The sequence below is a fragment of the Panulirus ornatus genome, chromosome 65, assembly GCF_036320965.1.
Source record: "Panulirus ornatus isolate Po-2019 chromosome 65, ASM3632096v1, whole genome shotgun sequence".
NCBI lineage: Eukaryota > Metazoa > Arthropoda > Malacostraca > Decapoda > Palinuridae > Panulirus > Panulirus ornatus.
Window position 1 is genome coordinate 5,572,732 of NC_092288.1, and position 13,346 is coordinate 5,586,077.

General features: G+C 35.0%; 2 protein-coding genes across 3 annotated transcripts in view; both read left to right on the top strand.

Annotated features, from left to right (window-relative positions):
* Positions 1 to 7,587, top strand: part of LOC139746448 (CD109 antigen-like) — a 312,038-nt gene extending 304,451 nt beyond the window's left edge. Inside the window, 1 exon segment of the mRNA XM_071657698.1 lies at positions 788 to 7,587. Coding sequence (XP_071513799.1) covers positions 788 to 984 — 197 coding nt within the window. The 3' untranslated portion in view covers positions 985 to 7,587.
* A 1,896-nt stretch (positions 7,588 to 9,483) lies between these two features.
* Positions 9,484 to 13,346, top strand: part of LOC139746508 (protein brain tumor-like) — a 245,501-nt gene continuing 241,638 nt past the window's right edge. For both annotated transcript variants that reach the window (XM_071657818.1, XM_071657819.1), the window contains exon 1: positions 9,484 to 9,675. The gene's annotated coding sequence lies outside the window, so the exon portion shown is untranslated. The remainder of the gene's footprint in view (positions 9,676 to 13,346) is intronic.

The window sequence follows — 13,346 nt, forward strand, 5'->3', positions numbered from 1 at the left end:
AGTGTTGCTGTAGGCATGGATTCTATTTCAGATTTTTCTAAGGGAATGATATTTCAGAATGCAAAAGGGATCTGTTAGCTCAGTATTTACATACCTACAGTAAGAGAAGTCTTTCCTCCTATCCTCACAGTCTTGCAATTATTACTTGTGTTTAGAATTATTTATGCATATTGCTTGAAAGGTCTTTGCAACAGATTCTGTTTCTTTTTTTTATGAACTGCTACAAGGCTAATGCAAATGGGATCATCTGTCTTGCAAAACTGTCATAATCTTTTGTTCCAGCATATTTCATAAATGATAGTGAATGTGACCCCTTCACATATCAATCAAAGAACTAAAATGCACACATACTTAAATACCTAAAAGTGAAAGTTAGGTTTGCAAAGTAGTCTTAGGTTAAGTTACTATCTGCCATAGGACTGTAAGCAACAGAATGAACAAGAAAGCACTGTGATTGGATTTATTCCTTCACTTCCAGTTGATTTGACCATTTAGAAGATATCTCTTGTTTAAGCAATGTTTTTCCTGCATCACAGGTCCTTTTGTGATATGATTACCCTCCTCTTCATGACAAAGATAACAGATCATCAAAATTCATGATTTAATCTTACTACCGCATTTCTTAACTTGCAAGCAACAGATTTGATACTGGTGTAAAGGTATCAGTTTATGCAAACAGGATGAGCATATTGTGTAAGCTTAACAGTATTTTTTTACTCTTGCTTATTCATTTACTTTTGTGTTTAAAAATCCCACCTTTGGTAATACTGCATCACTTTTCCAACAGAGTTGTATGCAGTTGAGCTGCTGGACATGTCATCAGTAACATTGGACATATGCCAGGTGTGCGGATCATACCAGTGTCCCAACTGCCCCATCCTCTCCTATTACAGCAGCCATGCCCATTCACACTACCCACAAACCTATGTCTACTTCCTGGCCTTCATGGTGCTCGTCTTCTCATCACTCTTAGCCCCCAGTTGAAGCTATATGAACTTCTAGTCATCCCAGGAGCTGTAATTCCCCCCAAGAGGAGACAGTTATCTGGGGATGTTTTCATGATAGCGTTCTCAGTAATGTTAGCCAACATCAGTACTGCCAGTGATGTGACAAGCTTCAGTGGTGGTTTTGCTGACTACAGTCTTGCCAGTTATGTGAAATAAGTTTTATGGAGAATTTTGCAGTGATTAGTGTTGTGAATTACTCAAAATCCATTTCAGGGTTATTTCTCTGTTAACTGTAGTGTTATGAGTGACAAATGTCATGATTTTTTATAAGATTACTGATGCCAGTGGTGTGGTAATTGCTTGAAAGGCAGTTCTTTTTATTGTTGCTAGTCATGTGAAGTTAAAAGAACATTATGCCTAAAAGGTATGTATCAACAATAACGACAAAGCAGTTCCTCATCATTTTATCTATGGACACAGATTTCAGGATGCTAATCAGTGACATGGAATTTATGGCCAAACCTTTGGAAACACTAGGCATTCATCACCAGTGACAAAAAGTAGAGCTATGTGGGTGATAACATAAATGGAATAGTTTAATGTGACCAAAATATATACTGAAATATATTTAGTTTTTATAAAAAGTGACAAACATTTTTTTTCATGTGATGAGTACTGAAATAATCTCAGTGACTTGTAAATTTCCATGTATTCCAAAACTACACCAACAAAATTAGACAAAATACTTGTTTTGATGATGATTTGTTAAATTTTTCATAACTCTGTCATTTCATTCCTTTATACCAAAATACCTTTATACCAAAGTATACTTTGAATAACCATTATCATCTGTACCAAGGTATACTTTGAAAAGCACCTCAGAACCTCCTTCTGTAGGGGAATGCTGTGTACTCCATATGAGGTTAATTTCCCATACGGCAGCTACAGCACCCTCATTACAGTCCACTAGAATGAAGTGATCCACATTTACTTAGAATGGGGTTGCAGGTAGTGCTCAGCAAACACAGCTCAAAGACCCTAATTTGATTTTGGGCACCGAATTTACTCGGAGATGATTGCTATGATATGCTCAGGGTTGGTCACTCATTATGTTAGAGGCCCAAGACAACCTAACTCCTTGCAGTAAGGGAGGGATCATGCCATTCAGTAGCAGTTGGCATTATGAAATGTCATTTAACTTCCCCCTCACCAGTCATTGACATATAATCCTAAAGATGCTTGTTTTTCCATAATGACATATTTTCATTTTTCATCTATTTCATCCATGCTTCACTTCTTGTAGTTATATCCCTCTTATCTGCTATCCTGTTCAGTATCTTCACCTTCAACTTTGTTAAACTTTCATTTTGTTATATATAATATTTTTCATCTTCATTTTAATCTCCAATTTCTTCCTTTATTATTCATCTCCTTTCCTTATTTTGCATTTGCAGTGACTAATCTCATTACACTTGGATTTTCCTTTTACACAACAGGCATGATATTCTTTTGGCCTGGTATTGGTGCTTGCTCCAACCTCAAGTGTTCTAGTTACCATCAATCACTAGCTACATTCTTAGATTTTACTTGTATAGGTTTTGAAATCAGCAACAAGACTTGTAAATTTTATTTGTGGAGTGGGTTTTCAACACAGTAAAGCGTAAGGGCATCTTTTTACAGTAAATTAGATTTTTTCTGTATTGTGATGTCTAAGATTCTGACATGGATGGTTAGATAGGGCATAAAATGAAGACTATTCTGAGATAACAAAGCTCTATATCAGAAGTGGGATACCCAGCTTATTAAAAAAGATGAAATAAATACACCAAATATTATTAAGTTACAATTTGAAATAACAGTCCTGTTTAATCTTTCCAGATGTAATGTAGATATTTAGGTTATACCACTCCAAATTTGTGTTTATCCGAAACCATGATTCAATTTTTTCCTACACCTACTTGATGTATGACCAAAGGCTTGTAAAGAAAGCTAGCTATGCTTTGCTGTGTTTTAAACCTATGACACTTAAGAAGCTCGATGTTACACTTTGCTGTTCAGTGAAACGTTCAGCTCCTAATCATTTCAAATATGCAAAAGTCATTTCCTACCAAAATGTAAACAAGCCTTCATACAAGCTGTATTTGTATTTTTGGAATTTTTTGTTTTTAGATTTAGAACTTAAACATGGAAATCATTGTTTTTCTAAAAGCACCTCTAGAAAATTTTATGATTTTCGCATGAGTATGCACTGCATCATATAGGGTAATGGATATGTTGAAAGATGGTGGAACAGACTTACTTAAAGTACAAGTCATAAATATTCATGTATTTTTTGATGAATAATATGGTTGTAAGTGTAATGCTGCATATAAAACAGATTATCTTTCTAATTAAAATGATAATTTTAACATAGAAATCTTAAGTCTGCTTATCATCTCTGTCACCTGTAGAGACAGTTTGTAAGACAATGATAACTGAATTACCTATTCTCACTTGGCACTTGCTATGTGAATTTATTTTTAGATGTGTTCAGTGTATTCAAAAGGGCCCACAGATAACTAAAGAATCAGTCATGTCTCATAGTATAACACATTATTTTAACTACTGATGTTCAATAAGAGGATAAGAATTGATAAGGACAGATAAACAGTTAAGCAAAACTTCATATAATTACATTACAGTTGCAGTTCAACTGCTTTTAAGAATTGAAGATTATTTTCATATAACTCTATTACATATCTGCAAACAATTTACAGATATAAATCACCATTTTTAGGTCTGAGAGTCTTTCATTGTATGAAACAAAGAAAACATACTATATATGCATCATTTTGATCACAGCTGCAGTAATTTCTTCATTATATGTAATTCTTGTTGATCAGGCTATAATGCTTCTCATCTGAAAACGTTTTCTTCTGATGATAGCTTCAAGTAATTCTAGGTACTTGTTTGCAAACTTATTTGTAATCAGAAAATAATGATTAGACTATGTTTTAACATGTATGGAAAGATAGACTAATAATGGTGAATGTCCCTCTCTGTAATCACAAATGCTTGTCCCCCTTTTTCAAGTAACCAGTAGAAACTGGTGCTTCTCTTACCCAATGTTAAGTAAGTACAAAAATATAACAAAATTACAAAAGCCTGTTGGCTATCATGAAACAAAAGCCTCTTTACAACCTGTGAAAAAGAGGAATAAAATTTTTGTGTCTGTTGCATCTATTTCATTGTTCATTACAATGGCCAAACAAAAGTTTAACAGTACACATAGACAAGTAGGTCCCCATAAACTGCCCCAGGGCTAATATAATGTATATTTCATGGTATCATGAACTTCACATTTGCCAGTTGATAGCACTTCTGTTTCAGTATTTTTATTCAGATTGAGATGATTAACCAGGTGAATGTCTTGAAGCACTTTCCAAAATAAGCCAAAATGATAGAAATACATTAACATTTAAACTGCAGGTATCAGAAAACCTGCTTACTACTGTATGTGTGAAAAACATGAGTAGAAAAACTCTATTGTATATTTCTTTTTTCATACATATTCGCCATTTCCTGCATTAATGAGGTAGTGTTAAGAGCAGAGGACTGAGGCTTAGAAGGAATATCCTCACTTGTTCCCCTTCTCTGTTCCTTCTTTTTGAAAATTAACAACAGGAGGGGAGGATTTTCAGCCTCCCGCTCCCTCTCCTTTTAGTCTCCTTCTACAACACGCAGAGAATATGTGGGAAGTATTCTTTCTCCCCTATCCCCAGGGATATCTTAAAATCAGGATATTCATTCAGAAGTAAGAAAAATAGAAAAATTAATCCTGAATTTATAGTTCCTTTGTTTTCCCATGGCATGACAAAAAGAAGAATGAAAAATGAAAAAAAAATCCTTTATCTACCTTTGTTTTGTTGTGGTGAAGAGCTGAAATAAATGATTTTATGCAATTTAAAATAGTGACCAAGTATGTCTCACGTGATATGTGTCAAAGTTGATCATGTGCTGACAGATGATGTACATTACATTTTAAGGGCTAAACTAGATTTGAACAGTTTTCAAATCCTTCAGCCAACTATGAATGTCCCTGTAAACCCTTGAATGTAAAATACCCTTTACAGACACCCTTTTCTTTGTTAATAAGGGAGGGATTATCAATCACAAGATGCAATGCCAATTTACATGTAAACGCAATTTTGTTTCATAAATGATGCCATGTTCACATAATACTACTATGTCTACAGCATTGTATCACACAATAATTAATTAGCTCTGATTATGCACAAAAACTCAGAGGAAAATGAAACTCAAACATCAAGATACCAGAGCATAAGTATAATCATGAGTTTGTTAAACCTGTCACATTATATCCCCCTCTTTCAGAGAAATAAGCAATATCTCACTGCCCATCAACTCTGTTAAAACAATTATTCACTAGAAATATTTTATATGTAGAGTTACACTTACCATTGCAGCAAATGAGCATCAGGCACATAAAACACAATCTTTTCATGTAACATCTCTCTCATGATTTGAGTAATTCAGAGTTTTGTAAAATTATATCTAAATTTTACTAACAATGTATTGTGTGATGCACACACAATTCCTTTATATCTTTTATTATACAGTACAATTCATTTTTTTTTAAGTGTATGAAGCAAGAGTTGTGACAAAATGATTAATGGAGAATGGCCTACACTGATTCAACATACACATTTCCTTAAATTTCTGGAGAATTATTAAGCTGTAAAAATGTAAACATCTGTAAAACACAATATATATAAATATATGAATATATATATATATATATATATATATATATATATATATATATATATATATATATTTATATATAGTGTATGTAAATGTACTCTAAAAGTCTTGTATGGTCTATGTATATTCTTTGTTAATGGCGTTACAAGTATATAAAAACTTAGGGTACGTAAGCAATATAAATACTGGTTTGTATGTGAAATGACATTCATAATCTGTATTAGATTTCTCTTCACATTTTATCATTGCATTGACAAGTTATGAAATTGTTGTGTAGAGTATATTTTGGTAATGGAGCTGTCAGGGCAGTGAATGAACCTTTCTAAATATCTGCTCAACCATCGCCCAGCAGAATTATGTTATCTCCTCAACAACCTCCCCTCTGTACAGATTCTGGAAGTCTCTTCCTAATAGAATGATTCTTTTCTACGAGCCGCAGTCCATTTTCTATGTCTGAATCGTGGTCTCGTGTTCGCTCAAGTCCCCCCTAAAGTGCCTCGATCATTCAAAGGAGGACTATTGTATTGTAGTCACCATGCATGTCAGACTAGTATGTGCATGTATGGGTATGTGCAATGTATGGGTGCAGTGCATGTGTTTAAGAGTGCTTGTGTGTCTGTTCATGTGATGGTCCTAGGAATACCACATGGCCATGTACATAAACCTAACATTAACTTTAAGGAGGGAAATATAATTGTGGTGAGACTGTACATACCGAGATATAGTTATTTGGATTTTTTTTTTCTCTCTGCAGGGAATCATAGTGCATCTTAACTCTTGACTGAGGCTTTAAGGCAAGGTTTGGCTGCGGTGACATAGAATACGTTCTGGTTAGTCAAGAAGCCCTGTTATTATATTTTGTATTATATGCATCATTAGCAGTGAGTAACAACCCTGTCAGAAAGATTATTGGTGTATAATGTTTAATTAGCTTAATTTGCTATAGAGGTCTATATCATAGGCATTGTTGTAGTAAAGTTGTTCAAAAGAATTCTATAGACAGACAGTCGTTGACACATCCAAGTTTCATCAGTCTAGTCAGTTACTTCTTTATATATCGACTTTTATAGTTTAGATACAGTTACATAAGCAGATTCAGCAGTAGAAAAGTCCAGTTCTGTGATACCAGGTGGGGCTTACCCATTGTTGCCAAAAAAAATGTCTGTTGATCTTCACTCTTCATTTGTCAGTTTAACACACAGCCTCATTGTAATATATTTTTAAACTTAGGAACATCAGTAGTGAGATTTTACCAGATGTTCACATGTAAGAAATGTTCTTTATATATGTGAAGAACTCTAATATATATGCTCCAACTTGTTTCAAACGTTTCAATGATACCTATGTTTCTCACTAACAACAGACAAGGCACTATTCAGACCTATGATGCTGAACTGGCTTCATTAAAACCACAAGGATTGCAGTCTTAGAATTGGTGCGTATGTATAGTTACAGACTAGATCAGAAGTGATTCACACAATACTGAGATTCCTTCTTTATATGAAAATGCTCTTTGTATTTTTTCTTGGATTATGGAGATATTAGCCCTATAAAACTCAGTTTTCATAGCTACACAACTAAAGGAAACATATTAGGGATAAATCCAAATTTTTAAGTCCATTAAATCACTAGGAACATGAATACATTGTGTGTAAATTTATAATCACCTTAGCATTGTTTAGGGCAGTTCTTACAGAAACAATTGTTTCTCTGTTTCTCTTGGTTTATAATTGGGGAAAATTTATGTCACTGCTATATTATTATATTTAAGCAAGTTTCAGAGAAATTCATGCTAACTTTTGTAAAGAGAATAATTTTGTTTAGTATTTACTAGTCAGCCTTGGACAATAAAACGACAATAAAGAGACAAAGTGTACTCGGTTTTTATTCAATGTACATTTATCATAGAGGATCATAAAATCCATAACCATATACACTGCTAAGTCTTATATCTACATTTTAACCCTTTCAGTGATAAGGTCATCAATTGATGTTTGATGAAGCAGAATGATATTCGTGTCAAAGTACAACTCATCTGATTGAGTCATGCAGAGGTTTATCATACCATGAATACTTGAGACGTTGTAACGTGAAGGTGGGTTACTTCATCAAAGACTTCGAGATTTAGAATGGTAGTGAAGGTATTTCTACAAGAAAAAAATCTGTCAACTCTTCTATCAGTGGGCCACGAAGTCAAAAAAAAAAGAAAAAAGTTCAAGCTCATCATAGAAGGGTCCCCAGTTAGATCAACAAAATTATTTATTACTCAGTGCGATTGGTCAATGAATGGATCCAGCTCCCAGACTACGTCACTGAAGTAACCGCCATTAAATATTAATTGCCATTTCCCAAAGCCAGCTTCAGTGTGGAGCGAAACTATGATCTTCCCGGTTTTTCCCAGAAAAATCTAACTGTAAGTTATTCGTTAACTGTCTAGTTTAATTACGTATCACTATTATCATCAAGGTAATTACAAAATACCAGAAGAATGATATATTGTAGAGTATGGCATTAGTAGTATATGAGGAAGACTGTATAGTTAATCAATCTAAAAGATGATACATGTAAAAAGAATTAACCCTATGAAACCATAGTTAACCTCCTAAGCAGTCATGATATATCTTAATCATCAATATTTTAGGCAAAATACGCCAGTCAAACACTTCGCCATGAACAGCCAATTTGGTGCCAAATGTAAGCAATCAGAAGAAAACGTGATGCTCAGCAGGTGACGAATATAAGGTATTGGGAATTTCTACTGGCATTTCGCCATTTAGGTAAGGCTATGTGAGTTTTTTCATTCTTTTCATATCTTACATGTGGATGACCCATTCCAACACAAACCACATTTGCCCTCATAAACATAACCAATTTCATCGCAAATGATGTCGTGAATGAAATATAAAGCTTCAAATCATTAACCTTAATTCTTATTCTATTTTCTAAAAATTGCACTAAATGTGAAGAACACAAGCATTCAGTTCGGTGCTAATAAAGACTCACAGTTAAACTGCACACTGATGTTTTTAAATATTTCTTTTTTCTCTGGAAGTATTAATGTGTTATTTGCAAGCATTGTAAAGAATATTACAAAGAAATGTGAAACTTTCTGTTGGTGTTTGTGTTCGAGACCATAAATTAGAAGTTTTGAGATGGAATATGATAGGTAATCCTCTAGACTTGGTCCGCATTATGTTAACCTCTGACATAAAATTTCCTGTGATTTCTGCCCAAACCTCTACACATACACCCTGGTTCAGTCAACCTGTCAGTACCTCCCACAGTCTTGCTCATTTCCACTCCAACACATACATACACCCCCAGCTCAAGCCTTACAGGAAGAAAAACACTCCTGACTTGGCTCCCCTTCTTCTCTTCCATCAATTAGAATTTGAAATACAATATTGGGAGGTGGGGCACCAGCATTCCCCCCGCCCGTCAATTTTGGCCACCATGTAAGATATGCAGTGTACACGGGGGTGGAAAAAGTGTTCATTGTTCCTTCATTTAATGGCCGCGGTTGTCGGATGGGGTTCTTAACATCGGCTCTTGGGTGCAACTTAGAAGCCGCGCGAAACGTTATGTAATTAAGATTTACTTTCATGATTTTGAAACAGTTTCCATCTCTGCATTATGATTCCTGAGCCGTGATTGGTTCTTGATGTAAACATCAGTCAGCCATCTTGGATGGATCAGCAAGCCTTATTGGTCGAGAGCTGAAGGAGGTGTGGCTTCGCCTCAGAGGTGCACGTGTTGTTGCATGAGGTGAGTCACCACGCGGCGTGTTCGCACGAAATTCCTTTAGAAAATGTATTTGTGTTCAAAAACTTCATACATTTGATGTGTATATATATGTATGGATAACTCAAGAGTGACATGCGATATGTAGAGAGAGCAGACAGTGTGTGAGTTATGAGAAACAACGAAGAGTTTCTTCAAGGATTTCAACATGGCTTCAATTAAGGTAAGCTACAGTGTATATATTTTTTTTCAAAATCTGTCCTGTTTTTGGTGTATAGGGATATCCTTTTCAGATATTTTATTTGATAGTGTTAGCTTTTTGAAAAATACTTATGCATAAGTAGATGATGTTTGTAATTGTTGAAATGTGGGTAGAAATTGATTCTTTTCGTAAAAGCAATTAGTAAGATTAATATCAGCTGATTAATTTAGGTTGAGGTAAGTCTTACAAACAAAATTGGTTTATGGGTTTGTTTATATTATAGTATTTATGTGTTAAAAGGAAATTGGGTAAGAGTATAAAATACTCGTTATTACGCCATTGCACCACATTGGAATATATTTATATTTGTAGAATATCAAAAGAGTCCATAAAATCTCCATCCATCTAAGCAACTGAAATGGCAGTATAAGTATAGCATCATGGTAGTTTCCTGCTGGGGAATAACCTCTTGTTGTGGACCCGATGAGATGGGTTGTAGTTGGTCTGGTTGGGGTCGCTGCCCTGGACCTGAAATCCTTTTTGTTTTAAAATCCCACAAAATTTTTATTTATCGTTACGTATTACGTACATGTATTTTGCATCGTTTGCTAACTCCTTGCGATCCATATTTTTTTCTCTCTCGCTTTAGTAAGTTCTTAAAACTGTTAAAAAGAGAGAAAGGGCCTTTGTAAACGTGGCTAGGTATGTTGTTTCAGTAGAAGAGGGGAGCTGGTTGTTCACTCTGGGACTCATACTGGCTCATAATGGCCGTCTTGCTGTGTCGTCTGTTTATAGCCGTGTTTAGTGGAGCAGGTGGTTCATGAGTTTGACTTATGTTTCGACTAGAATAATGAGCAATTAATCTCGTCTGCTGTGGGTAGGTTAGGTAAAGATCTCGTCATTATGTTTTTTTTTAACGTATTACTTACTTTTTTACATTACTGTGACAAGAATTGGTAATTGTGTATCAGATAACTTTGTACTTTTTAGCGATTTAATAACTGATATTAAGTATTTTTTGAGTGATATAATGTTAACTAGTTTTAGGTAAATTCTGATAAAATTAATTAGAGCTGCTCTGTGGAAGTATGTTTATTATGAGACCGGCGACTAATTATTAATTAAATTATTTCTTTGTTATTAAATGTATTCGTTATAAGCTCAGATTCGAGATTTTTTTTTATAAATTAGAAGAGAAAAAAGTTGTGTAAAAGGCGACAGATATAATGTGGGAGATTGTGTAATTTATCCACTAAGAAGGTGGTAGGTCCATAATATAGTATAATGAATTGAATCATTCTAGGACTCTATATTCATATATGTTGTGTAAGCAGTAATAAGACTGAATTCCAACCCTTTTACAGGATGATAACAGATCAGAGTCCGTAATACCGTACAAGATACTCTACGCTCTAAAGTTACTCTTAAAATTATTGTTTTCTTAAAATGTGAATTTGTCCATTTTCTATAATCGTGGCTCGTAGTCCCGCACTCCTTTAGATGGCGCTGAGTTCGTGGTCATCCCTCCACGGTTTACTGTGCAAAATGAGATAGAATGACAGTTTTCTGCATTATATCTTGCTTGATGTTGGCGTTAGGATGCGTTCGCTGCATGTGAAGTCGGAATTTCATGCCTGCAAGAATCAGTATGTGAGTTTCCTCGCTTGTATCGTAAACATTTCACTTTCTAACCATCTAACTCAATAATGAATTACGCCATTTAGAGTCACTTCCAAAGCTGCAGTAGAGTTTTAGTTTTTTTTTTTTTCTAAATGATTTAGAGGAAGACAACCGATGAAATGTTGCTGAAATGTTAAATGATGAAGAAAGAACATAGTAATTGAATGAATGTAGCTGTAAAAAGAGGCATTGACTGTTGAATAGGGATTAAGTCAGGTACACGCATAAAGATGTACATTACTCCAATATTGATCATTTCGAGCCACTTATTGTCAACTTAGTCCCATTAAAAGCTTCGTCATCTGGTCTTTCAAATTCCAAATTCGTCTACGTTAAATTTCTCTTTCCTACAACAGGTGTAAAGCAAAATGTCCTAGATTCTCATCGTTCGTGTATTATGTAACTTTATAGAAATCGGTCCTCAGTGTCTAAAATGTAAATCAATGGGAAAGTAATTTTATTGCTTTTCAAGTCGTTATAGTCAACAAATAACGTTAGACGAAATTTACTCTAGACCCCATGTAATGTCTGTATTTTTTATAAAGGCGTTTTTAGAGAAGGCGTTTCTAGGGGAATCTCAAAAACAAAATACTCTTATGTTACGTCATGTTAACATTTTGATGACTGTTAATAGTCAGATTTTAATAGATGTATAATGAAAAAAATTATGAAGCTAAACTTTTGGGTATTTTAGTCACATAGTTACTATCCAAGAATGGTGTATGGCTAGGCTAGATAGCTGAACTAGAGTTAGCATATATATATATATATATATATATATATATATATATATATATATATATATATATATATATATAACGGTCAGTCTCCATCCTACTGGTAACTAAGAGATTTGTAAAGTAAATGTATTATTTAATGGTGGTATAAAATGGAATAGATGAGAACATAACGATAAATGAATGAGTACTTAGAAACTTATTGAAGAAGGTACGATAAGGGGCGTGAGGATTTTAACTGTGAATGTAAAATACCCGAGGGAAAGTACGTTAACACAGATCACTAAATCCGAGTATTACTGTAGCATCTCTTGATCTCATCTGTTTTGGACAAGCATTTAAGTGTCTGCAATCATACTGCCTCTAACTGTTAAAGAGGAACACCTGCCTGGGTTGATGCATCATTCCTTAAGTGTGGGGGACACGTGTGGGGGACGACAGCATAAGTGTGGGGGTTTTAGGCCCAGTCTTAAAAAAAGGACGCTGGTCCGTTCCTGGTGCGATGTCGTGGGACTGAGTGTGGGGTCTGCAGAGGTACGAAGGTCCTTCATTAATATTTCACTTGACCTTTCCCATAACCCTTAGACACTCTAAAAGTGTATAAAGGAAAAAGCCTCTTAAATAATTCCAGTGGTGTCGATTTTTTTCTTTCTCCAGCCGCGTAACCTAGGCCGCCGTGTTTGGAGCCTTAGAGAGTAAACCTACATTTATACCAAATGTCGTCTACGATCGCCATACATACAACGTAGATGGCTCCGCCCAACAGCTTCTAACACACCTGACTCGGCGAACAGCTGACATACCGGACGTACGACACATTTGGCATATCGAACACACCTGAAGGGATCGTTAGTCACATATGTATAGGACAGGTGTTCGTGATGAGTAGGGTGGACCACCACAGACAGACAGGAGGAGGATAGGAGGAGCTGTTGTGAAGTTCAAAACAGCAATACAACCAGCCTATCAGAGGAAGACATTGTCATTTGTTTATAGACGGTGTGAAGGTCAAGAGAGAGAGTGGACATGGCACCTGGTGTCTTCATATGTCACTGTCGTCAGTTCCAAATATCAAATTACATGATTACGTTGCTCCTTTGGTAGGTTCATTGTTCTGTTGTTTGATGATGCGTAATCTGTTTCTAGGTGTATATTTTCCTCTCGAGGTTTGTTTATCGTACATACGAGTACCACTGATAAAGTTTATCAGTTAGTGACGAATCCCTTTGTTAACGCAATCCTCTTGCCGATTAAGTGATGCAGAGAATTATGTCA